The sequence below is a fragment of the Myotis brandtii genome, unplaced genomic scaffold (genome assembly GCF_000412655.1).
Source record: "Myotis brandtii unplaced genomic scaffold, ASM41265v1 scaffold311, whole genome shotgun sequence".
Classification (NCBI taxonomy): domain Eukaryota; kingdom Metazoa; phylum Chordata; class Mammalia; order Chiroptera; family Vespertilionidae; genus Myotis; species Myotis brandtii.
Genome location: NW_005361913.1, coordinates 4,004,942 through 4,021,829, shown reverse-complemented (window position 1 = coordinate 4,021,829; position 16,888 = coordinate 4,004,942). Strand labels below are relative to the sequence as shown.

Genomic DNA, 16,888 nt, shown 5'->3' with positions numbered 1-16,888 from the left:
TTATTTTGCTTAGCATAATGCTCTCCAGTTCCATCCATGCTGTTGCAAATGGTAAGAATTCCTTATTTTTTACCGCAGCATAGTATTCCATTGTGTAGATGTACCACAGTTATTTTTAAATGTCATTCTTTTTCCCTCAGGCCAGAGGAGAATTAGCATTCTATTTTTAAATACCTAATATCAGCTATCTAGATTAGCCTCACATAACAAAATTTAATAAAGGTCATTGCACTTAATTACTCTTATAGAACCACTTATTTTAAATATATTTCTTTATTGATTTCAGAGAGGAAGGGAGAGGGAGGGAAAGACAGAAACATCAATGATGAGAAATAATTATTGATTGGCTCCCTCCTGCACAGCCCCTGCTGGGAATCAAGCCTACCACCCAGGCATGTGCCCTGACTGGGAATCAAATCATGACCTCCTGGTCTATAGGTCGATGCTCAACCACTGAGCCACACCAGCAGGGCAAGAACCACTTATTTTAAAACACACAGACTTCATTTGGTTGATTTAGCTTCTTTCTAAAATAAAAAAGAGAGACTTTACCAATATTTATTTAATTACAGGAATTATTAATTGTCATTCAAATTTTAAAGTATGATTTCAAAATATAAAAATCTATAGAAACCAGCATCATTTAAAAAATTTACCAACTGTATTAAGCCCTAATATTTTATCACATTTAATTCAGACTTTTTTTTAATAAAAAAAGAATTAAAGATAATGTTGAAGCCTCTATGATTCTATCCCACTTCCTGTCTGCTCTAGAGTTAGTGATTCATTATAATTCCCAGCATTTCATTGCTTATTCTCTCCTCTTTTTCTGCCTTCTTCCATATTGAGTATTGTGATTCCATTTTGTCTTCACTATTGCCTTGTTAGCTATACCTCTCTGTTTTATTGATTGATTCATTCATTCATTCATGCATGCATTCATAGTTGCTCTGGGGTTTAAATATTCATGCTTAACTTATTACAACCCACCTTCAAATAACAGTAACTTAATCTTATAGTTGTATACTTTCATTTCCTTCTTCCTCATATTCTTTATACTATTGTCAATTTTTTGAATAAATTGTAGACCCCCAAGTATATTGTTATTGTTGTTGGTTTTTGCCTAAAATAGTTAATATATTTTAAAGAGATAAAAAGTGAGAACAAATAGCTTTTATATATACCCACACATTTAACATTTCTGGTCTTGCTCTTCCCTTTTTGTATCATCTAGTGCTTCCACCCTTCCCCCATCTAGAATACATTTTCTTGTATTTAAAGACTTTTCTTCCTTATTATTTACAGTAGTGATCTGTCAGTAAGAAATTCTCTCAGTTTTGTTTGTCTCACTTTTTTATTTTTCCCTCAAATTGAATAGCTATTTTCCTATTTTCATGGAATACAAAATTCTAGGACAGTTTTTCAGTGTTTTCAGGATGTCTCTCCATTCCATTCTGGTTTGCATAGTTTCTCACAAGAAGTTTCTGTTATTCTTATCTTTGTGCCTATGTACAATGTCTTCTCCACCCCAATTGCTTTTAAAATTTTCTCTTTATTGCTTTTTTTTTTAAAGCCATTTGTTTATAATGTGTTTGGATGTGGTTTTATTTTTGTTTATTCTACTGAGTTTGATTTTCTTGAATTTATGGTTTATAGTTTTTATCAAATTTGGAAAATTCAACTATTATTTTAGGGAATCTAAAGCATGTGTTGGTTGGCTTGATATTATTCTTCTCTGTTCATTCTTATTCTCAGTGTTCTTTCTTTCTTTGCTTCATTTTGGATAATTTCTATTACTGGGTCTTTAATTTTATCTCCTGAATGGTGTCTTTTTTCAAACATCTATTTCTTTTCTCATCACATTCATATTTTATGAACACATGGACCACATTTACAATACCTCTTTTGATATCCTTTTCTTCTAATTTCATCATTTCTGTCACTTATGACTCTGTTCCGACTGATTGAATTTTCTCCTGATCATAACCATAGTCAATATTTTCTTTCTTGTCTGAATGCCTGTGAAGTTTTGTTTGGATGGCAGGCATTTTGAATTTTATCTTGTTGAACATTGGATTTTGTTATGTTCCTTTAAAGAGTTTTAGACTTTGTTCTGTTATAGAGTTATTTGAAATTAGTTTGATTTTTTTGAGGCTTTCTTGTAAGATCTGTTAGTATATGTTCAGAGCAGCTTCTAGTTTAACATGAATTTTCCTCCACCACTAAGGCATATACACTCCTAAGGACTCTATCTAATGACTCATGTATTCTATGTCTTTCTCTTGTCTTGAAGAAACACACACTCTTGGTCCTGTATGACTTTTAGGAATTGTTTGGTCCACTACTTTCCTGTGATTCTTTCATCAGCCATGGGATTTAGTTTCCTCTTATGCATGCCCAGATAGTACTCAACTAAAAATGGGTGGAACCCTCTGCTCATCTCTGCAACTTTTGCCTCTTAAATATTTAATCCTGTAAATTATAGCTTTTTGTACTACAATCTCTATCTCCTCAACTTAGCAAGATCATCAGGCTCTGTTTGGTTCCTCTCTTCTGCACTGTGGCTTTAGAAAATGCCTCCAGGTAGTAAGATGGGCAATCATAGGACTCACCTTGTTTGCTTCTCTAAAAAATCACAGCCCTGCACTGCCTGTTATTCCTGTCTCATGGCTTCATATATATTTAGTCAAATTTTCTAGTTGTTTACAGCATTAAGGCAATTTCTGTAACAGTTAATCCTTTGTATGCAGAAATGGAAGTCCTCACAATATTTCCTTTTAATTAAAATTTTGTGTTGTCATTAACATGGCCAGAGTCCATAATTTTTACTGGATATTACACATTCCTCCTCAGAAACAAACTTGTTGGTACATATAATTTTGATGACCATAGCTGGGTAATCAAGTTACAGAGTTGGTTATTGGTATATGTTATTCTATTGTAATCAATATTAAAATCACCTTTTATTAATACAACCTAAAAGTGTTTGTCGTGCTTTGTTCACAGAAATTTTAAATTGAAGAAGGAGCTGATTATTAAATTATTGATATCTAAGGTATGTATCAGAACTTTCTATTCTGATTATTCTAATTTTTGTCAAGGCACAACTACCATCTTCATAAGACTTCCAAACTTTTAAAGGGCACAGGTTATCCTTACAAGACTATTTTGACTAACCTACTTTTGGGTCAGTTGCCAATTATAGTAGTTAAAAGGAGTAAAACTGGTCTGAATTATTCTGTCTATTATTATAGTCAATTGGTTTGTGCATAGTAGATCCTTGAGGGTGAGATACTTTTTTCTTCAATGAACTTTAATGACTTTTTATTTCCTCTTCCTGCCTCATAAGAGGATTCTATCTTACTTATTCCTATTTTTCCTTCCTTCAGAAGTTATAGCAGTGGTTCAACCTCTTCGAAGACTCTTTGAGTTTGTTGCAAATGTTAGTTTTTTGGATGTCAACTTAATTGATGCTAAGTGAGAAGTTGGGGCCCAAGAATAGTACTTAAGTTCTGTTGGGTGGAAAGAAGGAAGAAGTAAAAGGAGGAGGTATAAAAGACTGGTACCACTTCAGTTCCCTATAGGTGCTACCAACTAGAAATCATAAATGTTTAATGGTCTCGGATTTCTTTTACTTGTTTCTACTTAAATTTGTTAGTCTTGTTTCACTCATTTCAGTCAATTGTAATATATTCCCCTTCAAAAAAGAGTGAAAGAAATGAATTTCTTTTAGAAAGACTGGACAATTTTATGTTCTGTTATTTCTTTTTCTGTTCCTTCTTATTTACCAAATGTAGTGCTTTGAGGATTCTAAAACTGTATTAAATATTCTTGAGCTTAAGCATGAGAGTATCTTAAAACATGGAGTTATTGAGAGCTTTCACTAGTAAATATAATATACATATTGCATATGCATCACATATGACAGTGAATAGGTTGTCAACATGTAATTCTTGTTCTCCTAAAGCTCTGCCCTCTTGCAACAACTTTTGTCACCACTGGCTGCCATCTTATAATTCTTTTTCACCTCTTGCTCACCTCATCCCAACCACAATGACCTCTTTGTGGTTTCGTGGGAACTATAACAGTTCATTCTGTACATCAGATTATTTATTCACTTGGTTCTTAGATTCACTTGTTGATAGATGCATGTTTGTTGTTCACAATTTGTATCTTTACCTTTTTCTTCTTCCTCTTCTTAAAGGATACCTTTCAGCATTTCGTATAATACTGGTTTAGTGGTGATGAACTCCTTTAGCTTTTCCTTATCTGTGAAGCTCTTTATCTGACCTTCAATTCTGAATGATAGCTTTGCTGGATAAAGTATTCTTGGTTGTAGGTTCTTGGTATTCAGCACTTTGAATATTTCTTGCCATTCCCTTCTGGCCTGCAAAGTTTCTGTTGAGAAATCAGCTGACAGTCGTATGGGTATTCCCTTGTAGGTAATTGAGTCTCTTTCTCTTGCTGCTTTTAAGATTCTCTCTTTGTCTTTTGCTCTTGGCATTTTAATTATGATGTGTCTTGGTGTGGTCCTCTTTGGATTCCTTTTGTTTGGGGTTCTCTGCGCTTCTTGGACCTGTAAGTCCATTTCTTTCACCAGGTGGGGGAAGTTTTCTGCCATTATTTCTTCAAATAGGTTTTCAATATCTTGCTGTCTCTCATCTTCTGGCACCCCTATTATTCTGATGTTGGTACGCTTGAAGCTGTCCCAGAGGCTCCTTACACTATCTTCGTATTTTCGGATTCTTTTTTCATTTTGCTTTTCCGGTTGGGTGTTTTTTGCTTCTTCGCATTTCAAATCTTTGGCTTGATTCTTGCGCTCCTCTGGTCTGCTATTGGGTGTAATATTCTTTATTTCCGACCGTGTATGCTTAATTTCTAGTTGTTTCTTTATCATAGCATCGAGGGTCTCATTAGTTTTCGTGAGGCTCTCCAGAAGTTTATTGCAAGCCCTCAAAATTGCGTTTTTTAGCTCTATATCCTCCATTTCTGTCATGTTTTTTTGTCTCCGCATTTTTTATGCTTTCTTGGTGCACCCCCTAGTGGTCTTTGTGCGCAGTCTTGTTCTAGTTGAGCCTTGATTGTTGTAGTTAATACTAGAGGGATTTGACCACCAGGCCGACTGGCTGTGTGAATCAGCTGTGTCTGCCGCGGAAAACTTCTGTCCTCTGGGGAGGTGCTAATCTAGCCTTTGCCTGAGGCTATCCGGCAAATGGCTCTGCGCAGGGCTTGGGCGGGGCGGGCTCAACAGGGCGGGCGGAGGGAGCCGTTATGGTGCCCTCAGTCCTGTTCCCAGAGGCTCTGCTTCTCAGAACCCCCGGAACCGCTGCAAACCTCGGAGGGAAAGCTGCCTTCCAACTGATGCCAGACACTCCCGCTTCTCCCGTTTGGGTCCGAGTCCCCAGCGATTCGCCCGTATCTGGAGCTCAGAGTCTGAGACTCCCCCCTGACCGAAAACGACAACCGCGCTCTCAGCCACCAGCCCGCTTTGCGCGCGCACCTCCGCACCTGAGTTTTTTCCACACTGCGCCTCCTCTGAGCCTCGGTGTGCTGTTATTTTTCCTTCTAGTTGAAGAGTCTCTCCTCAGCCAGCCTTCCTGTGGTTCTGGGTGATGTCCGTTCCGTCTTTTAGTTGTATTTTTGAAGTGGTTGTTTGCGGCAGCAGTCTGCGGTGTTTACCTATGCCGCCATCTTGGTCTCTCCAACATGTAATTCTTGTTCTCATAAAGCTCTGCCCTCTTGCAACAACTTTTGTCACCACTGGCTGCCATCTTATAATTCTTTTTCACCTCTTGCTCACCTCATCCCAACCACAATGACCTCTTTGTGGTTTCGTGGGAACTATAATCACGCTCATGCTGCATCTTTGTACTTATATTCCCTCTGCTTCCAGTGCTCTTCCTCCTCATACTGATCTATGTGGCTTACTACCTTGGTTCATTCAGGTGTCATGCTGTTGTGAGTCTTCCTCGATTATAATGTGTCAAAAATAGCGGTGTCCTTTCTCAACCACTTTATTACTCATTCCTTTTATCCCGCTTTAAAAAATTTTATTAGCACTTATTTTTACTTGATCTATATTATTTATCTTAGTTTATTGTCTCTCTAACTTGAATACATTTCACGAGAGCTGACACCTTGTCTCAAGACCTAGAACATGTCTGGCACAAAGTAATAACAAATACTGGCACAAAGTAATAACAAATAAATGAATGATGTTTTCTTTGTATTAGAACAACTAAACTATATCTATGATGCACCTTCCAACTGAACATGAGAATATAATGTAAAAGTTGAAAACTGTATTTGCTGTTTAAATACTTGCAATAATTATTTACAAGTTTTATGTTCAAAGTTAAATTTCCCTAATTGGAACTAAGATTTTCAGGTCATATTTGACTGTAGGTTTTGTGGAGTTCACTTTTGAGAAAGATCTTTAGGATCATAAAGTGTTAGTCATTAATTAAAGTAATGTGTTCTTTTAATATTTAAGTTCTATTTGTTCTTTATTCTGTAGTTGAGTTCAGTGGCTCAAACAATACAAAATCCTTTGCTTCTTTACCCTCCAAACTATTCTACATCTCTCTAAGTTAGTCTTGGAATCTAGATAAATTACTATAATTGCCATGATCAACAATATTTATCTTTTCTGAGGAAAAGGCACTGCGCTGCAAGTTTCCAGCTATTTTCTTTTTTCTTCTTCCTACGTCCTTTTGTATCTGTAATGCTGGGTCTGTTGGAAGTTGAGCTTGTGATTTTTTAAAAGACAAAATATCATCTCTTCCCGCATCCTGCTGAAACATCAGAGGGCCCATTCCTAGACGCCGTTGTCTGTATTTCTCCCATGTATGGACCCAACACACTGTGGTGTTCAGGATAATCTGCCTCATTGAGGCTTGTTGCAGATCTTGGACGCTGGAGAATCAGACGCCTTGTTTCCAGAAAGTGTGTCTTCCTTTTGTGGTGTTTGTTTTGTTTTCCATTATTTCCAAATTCTTGTAGAAGCATGGAAATAAACAATATTCTTCCTAATTATGACCTTTCAAAAGAAATAATTTAAACAGGTTGTTTTTGTTTAGTTACAACATTATCAATTATGCCAACAAGTTTGTTTCTTTGTATCACTATAATCACAGATGTCAGATGCTCTGGAAATTCTGTCTCTTTGTTAACTCTTGTTATTAAAGCAATAAAAAGGATAATTTTGAAGTTTAATTATTTTATGAGTGATTGCTCTTTCTGAATTTATCTGTAATTGGGAAGTCTTACTTCTAAATAAAAAGAGACTTGTGTTCATTTGCTGTGCTCTCCAGCTAGTCCTGTAGGGTAACTTCTACATTCATCTTGTGCAGAAGTTAAAGGAGACCATGGGACACACCTTGCAACATTCAAGCTGCATTTCCATATTGTCTAAAGAAAATTCATTTTCTCATTGCCTAACAGGATTATTTCCTCATTGCCTAAGTGAATTGCACAAGGAAATAAAATTGAGTCAGTCTGACTACAGTGAAAGTGTTATTCAAAGATAGTCAAGAACAGTAATTATATTGTGATTATGGGTGAGAATTTTCTTAATCTTAGAAGATATATGCACTGATTTATTTAGATTTAAAGTGCTATCATGTCTGCAACTAATTCTCAAAGGGTTCAGGGGGGAAGAACATACAAAATACCATGTGCTTGTGGGTGTGGAGAGATTGAATGCTCACAAATGTGACAAAATGCTATACATGAGTCTGAGTGAAGTAGTGATGGCTATTCATGTTGGACTCTTGAAACTTTCCTCTAAATTCAACATTGTTCAAAAGAAAACATTAGAGAAAAAAATACTTCGGGTCACTAATAATTCTTTCAAATTTGTAAAAATAGTATAAACATGATATAATTGAAGAATTAGGTAATGAATAATTATCTCATATGGTGGCCTATTAATTGGGTTTTATCAGTGATATGTCATTGTTATATATGTATAAGATAGCCCTAGTTGGTCCTCTTAAGAGGCAATCTTTAATTAAATTGTCATTTAAATCCTTTTTTATCTGACAGGAAAACATAAAACTCTTGATGTCTAGTAATAGGATTAGAAGGGAACATTGTCTAATTTGCTATTAAATAAATAAGCTAAATAACTAGAAGCTGCCTATAAATAGATATTATTACTTTGAAACATCTCCATTGAATAAATTTTCATGACCTTTGAAGTGTTTAAACAGAGGGTCATATTTATTTCTGAATTTTCTAAGATTATTTTTAAGAAGAATGAGCCTATAAAAATCTAGTTAATATGCACTGTGACCCTTTAAAAAAAGCATCAGGAATTAAGACTGAAAATTTAATGCACATGCATAAATATAACATAATGTATGTTTAATTTATATTCCTTATTGGCCTTTGAAGAAAATGGAGCATAAAGACTGGACTGGGGTGGTGGAGAAGGAATAGTAGGTGGAATTGAGAGGAGAAAGGGGAGGGCAGGGGGGCGGGCAGAGCAAACGACAGGAGAAGGGGGCAACACATCTTCTGAGGAAGAAAGGTTTAACAGATTTGGGGGTGTTTTTCTTTAATTATGTTTAGTTGATGTAATTTTCTTGCCATCTAGTGTTCTTTAGTGATTGATCCCATTAATCATAATTTACAGTTTTCATATTTTTGTAATCTTTATTTTTAGACTCTACTCATGATGAAACATTTGAAGCAACTTATTATGGTGGAAATTTTCCCCCATGATAGAGCAAGAGCTACTAGAGCAATATCACTCCTTGGACCAGATGAAATCAGTCTTTACCAATATTTTAATTTATTACAATGAAGCTCATACACAGGAAAATTATAGTGAATCATGATCTTTTGAAATTGAGTTTTGGCAGAGCTTGATTTTTCAAAAAGGATTTTCTTTGTTGTGAGACTATTTTGTTGAGAAAATTGTATTTTATGTCTCCTACTTTTCCATCCTCTGTCATCTCAAATTACTATGGAGCAAAGATCAGAATCCAGCTGTTGAGGTTGTTCTCTGTTCAGGGGGAAATAGCTATGTGTTTCAACTCTAGGCTGATCAGTAAATTCATGGGTAAAATGATAACTGATCCTAATAAGTAAACTTTTTAAAGGCTTTTTGTGTTGTTGTTTTTTACCTTGCAAGATGCATTTCATTTCTTCATAGTATTTGCTTTTCTTTTACCAAAATTAACGCAACAAAAGGATAAAGGATCAGATGAACCTAAGGTTCCTTAGAAGTCAGAGACTGAACAATTTAAGGAAAATGAACAAAATGCAGGCAGATGAACAATTTTAGGAAAAAGTAAAAATTTCCCCTTGGATGCTTTAAAAGCTAATTTTTGTCTCCCACTTTTTCCAGCCATTACTTTCTCTCTTTTTTTGCATATATTTATTTTTACAGGCATGGGAGGTTTTACTGGGCATTCACTTCTCTTATCTCAGTTCTTCCTGCTTGCTTCTCTTTTTCATTTCCATGTGTTTGTTTTTCTGACATGTATTAATCAAAGTCCACATTATATTGCAGACGGGGCCTATCTCATTGGGGCTGACGTCATATCCACTTCCAGCTCGCCCTTCATTTTGGTTTCTAAGACTGTGTTCTTCAATACCCACCCCCCTCCACCATCTCCATTAGTGATGTATGTGAAGTCCCCAGGATGTCTGTCACTGTCCCCTTGCCAGCTCCTGGATAACAGCCAATCTTAGATCACAGAAGTTTAATGATGAATCCATATCTGTCATGAGCTGGAATTGCTGCAGGGCACATAGTAGGTAACGGCCTAATAAATGTCTGATGGATGAATAAAGAAATGAATGTGCAAAGGAATAGAGCTCATAACTGAAGTCCTTAAGGAATGAAGCTGTTTAGGCAAGCACTTCTGTCCACAGTATAGCCAATTAAGTGTGCAGATAGAAGCATGCATGTGTCCCCATATCCATTAGTGATTACAGACTCCAGCCTTCGGTTTCCCTGGTGAATTCATATGCAAGCTGACCTGACAGGAACTGCTTGCCCTGTGAGTAATCACAAGACTTCCAGGGAAAAGGATGTCAGATGGGGTTCCATATTTAGCTTCACCTTTAGTGTGAAATGACTCTCTCTATCCTAAGTATTTGAGGGATCAGCTCTCATTAGCATTCATGCTTGAAATATAACCTTACAAAATCTGTACTCTCTCACATTGATTAAGAGCAAAATCATCTTTGACAAATTTTTGGATTGAATTGGCCAGGCACAGTTCTCCCTAAGTCCACGGGTTTCACATTTTGCACACGTTCTCCCATTTCATTGTGTTTTAAGCCAGGTTGCTATTATATAGAGCACTTTAGCAGCCTTGATCTTGGAGACATCAAGACCATTATTCCTGTTGTTGCTGATTTAGTGTTACAGCTGCTTCCTCTTTATGTGATTTAATTTGAAGTTTCAGCCCACCAGGGGGCTATTGGTCCCCACCTATGCAGCTTGAGAGCTGGCTGCTGTTTCTGCTTGGATGTTATTTCCATTCCTATTCATAGTGATTTTTCCCCTTCTATATTCATCTAGCAACAGCAAGGCACTGTTCCAGGAACTTGCTCGCTCTACATAAGGCGTAACGTGGAACCATTTGGATGGAAAAATTATAAATTAAAATTATTCTGTTCATTTTAAAATATTCATATTGTGTTGCTCAAATGCCAGTAACTGGAAAATCATGGATAATGTCCTGTTTTTATAACCTCTTTCAGAGTGTTTTAAAATCTGTTTATGTTGTTACTTAGCCATCTCTTTTCCTGGAGTGGATTTTGTGATAAGATTTAAAAGAAAAAAGGTTGTATGAGTCCAGTGTCTGATGGCATATGTAATATTAAAATAAAGATGTTGCCACTAATTACAATCCGTTTTTTTAAAAATAGAACAGTATTTACTCCATGGACAAAGAATATTTATAAAATTATAAGACTACACAGGGAGCCTATACACATGTTAGACTGTTTCTTCTGAGGATACATTTTCTTTATTATATGAGTAAAACGAAACAAAGGTGTATTACTTTCTGGAACTATGTATTTAATTTAATTTAAGAAAACCCATATATTCATAACACCACTGCTTTTCAAATACTGCAAACATCGACAGCTTCTTAAATGGAGCTTTTATGTTTTGTTATATCCTGTTTTCTGTGATAGTTGTTTCTTTAATTTCAGGAAACGAAAATCCTATTTCTATCCTTGTATTTCCTGTGTTGTTTAGGTGTGGGTGAGGATGTGCATGTCTCAGAAAGACAAGTGGGGAAAAGGGAACATGTTTTTGTGTGGGTTGGCTAGTTTTTTGATTAATAACTACATCTCTTAGTGATTGGAGATCTTAACTTCATGTATGTTTCTCCCTCTGTGGAACACATTAAGGAAGGGAAGTTCTTTGCTTTTTGCTCCTATATTCTGTTAGTTTTCAGTTTACATTCACATAAAAGCCATGTGTTTTATTTGTTGTCTCTCTTGGCTAGGAATATTTAATGTATGTTTGAAACTCTTCTGTTCCATCAACTAAAAACGATTTAAAATTATAATTTTAAGATTCTTTCCAGAAACGTATACTTCTGGTTGAGGCTGTGGTCTTTCTTTGTGTGCCTTGTGCGTGTGTTGAGGTTCTTCAAAACCAACAAATCACTTCAGCGTGAACACATTTCACAGGCCCATTTTATTGTTTGTTGAGACTTGTGAATCATTTGGCATTTTCAAATAGGCTAATCCTTTAATTGAATGTGCATTCAGAAGCACTCTGTGTGCCATGCAAACCTGGGTAACTCTTGCTAACTCTGTATTATTCATTTTATTTAATACTAGGTTATCCAAAAGTATTTCCTTTCGATTTTTGAAGGAAGTTAATGTAGGCTGTGTTATTTGAAGTCAGGATTGCTTACAACAACAACAGCAACAAAACATGTAGACATTTTCCTGCCTGAGGTCCCATGGATGGGAAATAGGATGCAAACTGTCAGTAAGCAGGTTTCCGACACAAATACTTATACAGCAACCAACTTCTTTGAACAAAGTCCTGCATTCTGTTCTTAATTGACTAAAGAAGTCAAATTAGAATAGTTACTACAGGAGAAATGGATGCCTCATAATTAATAATTTGTGAGCTAAACCTTAACCACACTTGACATTTTTCCTTGAGTTGGTGACAGGCTGATTAGTGAGGTAACTGCTGATAGTACCTATTCTGTAGAGTGACTGTTCAGTTCTGGGGCTTCTGTTGTTCAGTAAAGTAGGTTTTCTCTGTGATGGGACTGCAGCCTTAGTCTTGATCAAAGTGCTTTGGAGGAAACAGGGTTGAACTGATTGGCTGTGAATGTTAATCACTCCATAGGACGCGCTGATAATTTACAGCATTGTTGTAACTCTCCGGTGTTCATAAAATGAACTTAATAAGCCAGTGCTACCATGGGATAAGCTGCTTTTTTTCCCCCCTGCAACTGAATACCCAGACTGCCTGCATAATAATGCTGAGAAATAGTGCATTAAAAAGAGTGAGCAGCTGTATGATGAAGGAAACAGCTCTGCAACAGATTTGTTCATTATCTCCTTTGATTCACAGAGGGTGTTTGCGAGATATGGTTGACCAGTGAAGACACAGGGGCTTATGGCAGAGATATTGGCACTGATCTCCCCACACTGCTGTGGAAGCTGGTTGAAGTGATTCCTGAGGGAGCAATGCTGAGGCTGGGCATGACAAATCCGCCCTATATTTTAGAGCATCTGGAGGTAAGGAAAAGCACCCCATTTCCATGCCGACACCGACAAAAACCAACCCAGACAGTGTGGCAGCCTCGGCATTATCACATGAGCTTCATTTAAAACCACTTTCTTATTTTTTGTGTGTGTGGTCCCACGTTACCAAGGATGAATTGAGAATGTCAAGTCCCCTTCTTTGTCAGTCTGCACATCTTGTTTTGCTTCCTCCCTGTTAATTACTGTTGCCTAGCTTTTCCAGCACTTGTCACAGGCCTTTGTTTCTTTTTTGCAGCCCTTCAGTTTTCCATTTTTTAAATTTGCCTCAATTCCTCCATTTAGAACCCTTTTCTAGTTCAGGGCTGCTAATACATTGCATTAATTTTGCAGGCAACAGCGAACCCCACATTGCCTATGTTACGACTGTTAGCCCTGTCAGTACGGATACTGTACTGTAAGTCTGAGGGTGTTAGGAATTTCATCCCTTTGTCAGGAGACAGTTAGGGGTGAGTAGCATCAAAGAGACACGGAGTTGGTGGTCTTCCATTTGCTTCTCTTGTAATCACTGTGAAAAAGGGAGTTGTGATAAAGTGAGATACCTGGTTTCATTTCTATACCTTCATGGACCAGGATGCCTCCCTTCAAGTTGCTTACCGTCAAACTAGAAAACGACGTGTGCACAAGTAGCTGTGGTTCCTGATGACAAATGCCACGATACATGAGCAATTAATATGGACAGGAAGCAATCATTCAATGAAAAGGCACATGCTAGGATCCATGACTAGTGTAGTGAATAAAATAATTCTATTAGGCCTAAAGTTATGGATAAGAAATTTAATAATTGCTGTTGGGAAGTCATGTGCAAAGTATAAACACAAGTCACATATTTTTAATCATATTTTAATTTTTGCAGTTAGTTTATGCAGAAAAATAACATTCCCCTAATTTAAAAGCTAGTGTAGTTGCTGAAATTTAATGCATAAATGCAAATGAATATTCAAAGATTGTTTCTGTTGATTTGATTTGAGACCTATACTTGTTAAGGTTGTTACTGAAAAGCCTCTCTGATATCAACAGCGGATTTTAGATATTCTGAAAACAGAGTTGCTAGCAACCTGATTGTTAATTATAAATTGTCATGAAGAAATTTAGCAATTTCAGTTTTGCTGTTTACATGTTCCTAGCCAGATTTTTAAGTAAAGGTATGCAATTTATATGTTAACTTCGGTACTTTGGACAATGTAGGGCAAATATAATTTGCTATTTTCAAATAAGTCACAGGCATGTCAATTTTAACTTAACTCTTTGATTCAACACTTGAAAAAGCAAGTAATTATCTGTAAGAATCAAATATGCTGAGACTACTGCAGTCTTGCTGTGTTTGCAGTAGATATGAAACATGCTTCATGAAAACCAAGACATGAGCTAGATCTGTGGTGGAAAGGAGGGGAATTAAGCCCTGCCAATACATAGTCAATAAACAGTTTTTGTCAAGGATCAAGGGAACCATAGTATCTCGTCAGAGAAGTTCAGGTAAGGAGTAAACACAGGGGGAACATTGTTTATTGGCTCTGAGATGACTAACCAAATACCTCTTGGAGTAAATCCAGCACTTTAATTAATTGCAAGATTGCAGAAACCGATAGCATATTTATAGCTCAGCACCTAAAGTAGTGCTAGTTGTTGACCTCTGGATAGATGCTTCAGGAGAGTGTCTTAAAAATCAACAGAAGATGATAACTACAGCCTTACATTTTACCTGGAAAAACACCAGATGTTTAATTCATGGACTGTGGTTAGAATGATCAGCTCTGATTGCCGTGACGTTACCCTTTTTAAATTCTTGCTGTAAGATATTTATAACGTTGGCCTTTCCTCCTATGTTGTGTCATTTGCCTGGGTCAAGGGCCTTGTCGTATCAATCTCTAGTTCTACCCCACCCAGGAATGGATCAATAAATGAGTGAATAAATGAAAGAACAAAAGAAGAGCCTTCTTCATAAAATAAATTGTGAGGCCTTAACATTCTGGCCAGAAGAGGCAACAGAAGATGACAAAGTAAATGAGCTGCAAGGGTGAGAGTTTGTCCAAAAAAAAGCCACCCATTCTTGTGTACTTTATAAGCAGTTCCGTGTGCCACACCTAGGGAGAAAGCTATCCAAAGGAGACAAATGAAAATGAAACAAGCGAAGCTGACTTAGTGTCCACCAATGGGAAGTCAGAGCTTTGAGGAAACCTTCCCACCTTGGTGTTCTCCTCCTCAGAGTGGAAGAGCCCAGAGTTTTCCATGTTCACAGACACATTCTACCTGATGGGGCAGGTCACCAGTCGCCAGAGGCTTCACTGGCTTCCCATCGAGCAAGGACGTTAGGGAAGGGAGCCCAGCCTGATGAACCTGGGCTTGCACCACCAATACATTATATTTCCTCGTTTTCCTCTTGCTAAGCTCAGACCACTCTAAAGAAATTACCCGGCTTATCTAAAGAGCGCTGAAGAGAGTTCACCAATAAGAAAAAAAAAAAAAAAGGAGACAAAATGAAAACAAAACAAAAAAATAACACCAGTGAGTGACAGGTGGTGATTATGTTGACCTGTAGGGAAGAAAGAAGAAACCCACTTTTGAAATAACTACTGGTGCTTTAATGCCCTTACAGGGAGGCTTCCTTGAGAATTACATTGGTGCTTCTGGAAGATGCTTCATGCTCAGACGTTAATTATAGGGCACTTCACTGGGCTGTTTTCCTGCTTCATTCTGTTCCCTTCCCATTCACCTGACTCTTGAGATGTTTTTAAAACCCTTTTACCAGCTTACTTTTTTTTTATTGAACAGTTTAAAGGTGTAATCATTTAAAGAAAAATACCAGTTTCTATCACCGTTTTAAGAGTAATGTGGAAAAAATAGATCTGTTGATAATACACATTGTTACATCTTTATAGGAACAGAAAATGCATACTATAGTTATATGCATATTATAGGATGCACTTTTAAGGTTTTATCAAGAGTCTAATATTATATGTGGCATATTATATAGTAGGTCTTTAATAAATGTGTAGTGAATAAATGGAAGGGAGAGAGAATTCTTACTCCCTAACAGGCAGGCAAGTAGTCAAGTGTCAGGAACATCTACAAAACCTATTGTTAACATATCACTGTGTGTAACAACATGGGATTCATTTTAAATGACTACATAGCTGACAAAGAGATGTATCAAGCAAATATGAAAAACTCCCTGGAATTGAAGAGACATAATAATGAGCTTATGTAACACTTATTAAATTTGGGTATAAAGTAGAAGCAATCTATATATCTAAAAGCCTAAGCAACTGTTAGACTGTTTGACCTTTCGATCGGTAGCTATGACGCACACTGACCACCAGGGAGCAGACGCCCAGTGCACAGGCATGGAAACATGGGACAAACTGATAAATTTCAGAGGGAAGGGGGTGGGGGGATGGTGGGAAGAGATTAACCAAAGATCTTATATGCATACTAGAGGCCTGGATCCATGCACCTGTGGGGTCTCTCTGCCTGGCCTGCACCCTCTTGCAATCAGGGACCCCTCAGGGGATGTAGGAGAGCTGGTTTCACCCGATACCCGCAGGCTAGGCCCAGGGACCCCACCAATGCATGAATCCATGCACGGGGCCTCTAGTAGGTAAAATAATAGATTAAAATAGTTTGTCTCATCTTAAAGCCTCTCTATTACCCACAGGCTAAAGGTAAGCTCTTTAGCATGAAATCCAGGTCCTTAGGATGTTTCTTCTATCACATCTCAGCTTTCCTCCCTTTAGTACCCTGATGATGCCGTGTGTGTTTGTGTGTATGCGTGTGTGTGTGTGTGTGTGTGTGGTGGTGGTGGTTGTTTTTTTGTGGGTTTTTTTTTGTGTGCCATTTTATACTCCTGAAAATTTTACTTCAACTTTTTCTCATTCTACATGTTAACAGTTGGTAATAATGTGTTAATCAGATATACTAATAATTGCTATTATGTGTATAGGCTAATATAATTGTCATTTAGTGGCAAATAAGAGATATTTTCCCTGTGTGTTTGCCTGCCTAATGATATAACTAAGGTAAAAACCCTGGCATACTTTTCTTCAATGATCTCTGACCTTTTAGAAAGTAGATGGCTTGTGAATTTGACTACTCTTGAAATGACATTGCTTAGTATTCCCCTCCC

The 16,888-nt window shown here is 37.0% G+C and overlaps 1 protein-coding gene and 1 pseudogene across 6 annotated transcripts in view; one reads left to right on the top strand and one right to left on the bottom strand.

The window, feature by feature from the left end:
* The window catches only part of LOC106726732, a 16,015-nt pseudogene extending 9,125 nt beyond the window's left edge, over positions 1-6,890 (bottom strand).
* Positions 1-16,888, top strand: part of CDKAL1 (CDK5 regulatory subunit associated protein 1-like 1) — a 645,197-nt gene that overhangs the window by 374,414 nt on the left and 253,895 nt on the right. For all 6 annotated transcript variants that reach the window (XM_005869973.2, XM_005869971.2, XM_005869975.2 and 3 more), the window contains exon 10: positions 12,575-12,741. In XM_005869973.2, coding sequence (XP_005870035.1) covers positions 12,575-12,741 — 167 coding nt within the window. The remainder of the gene's footprint in view (positions 1-12,574; positions 12,742-16,888) is intronic.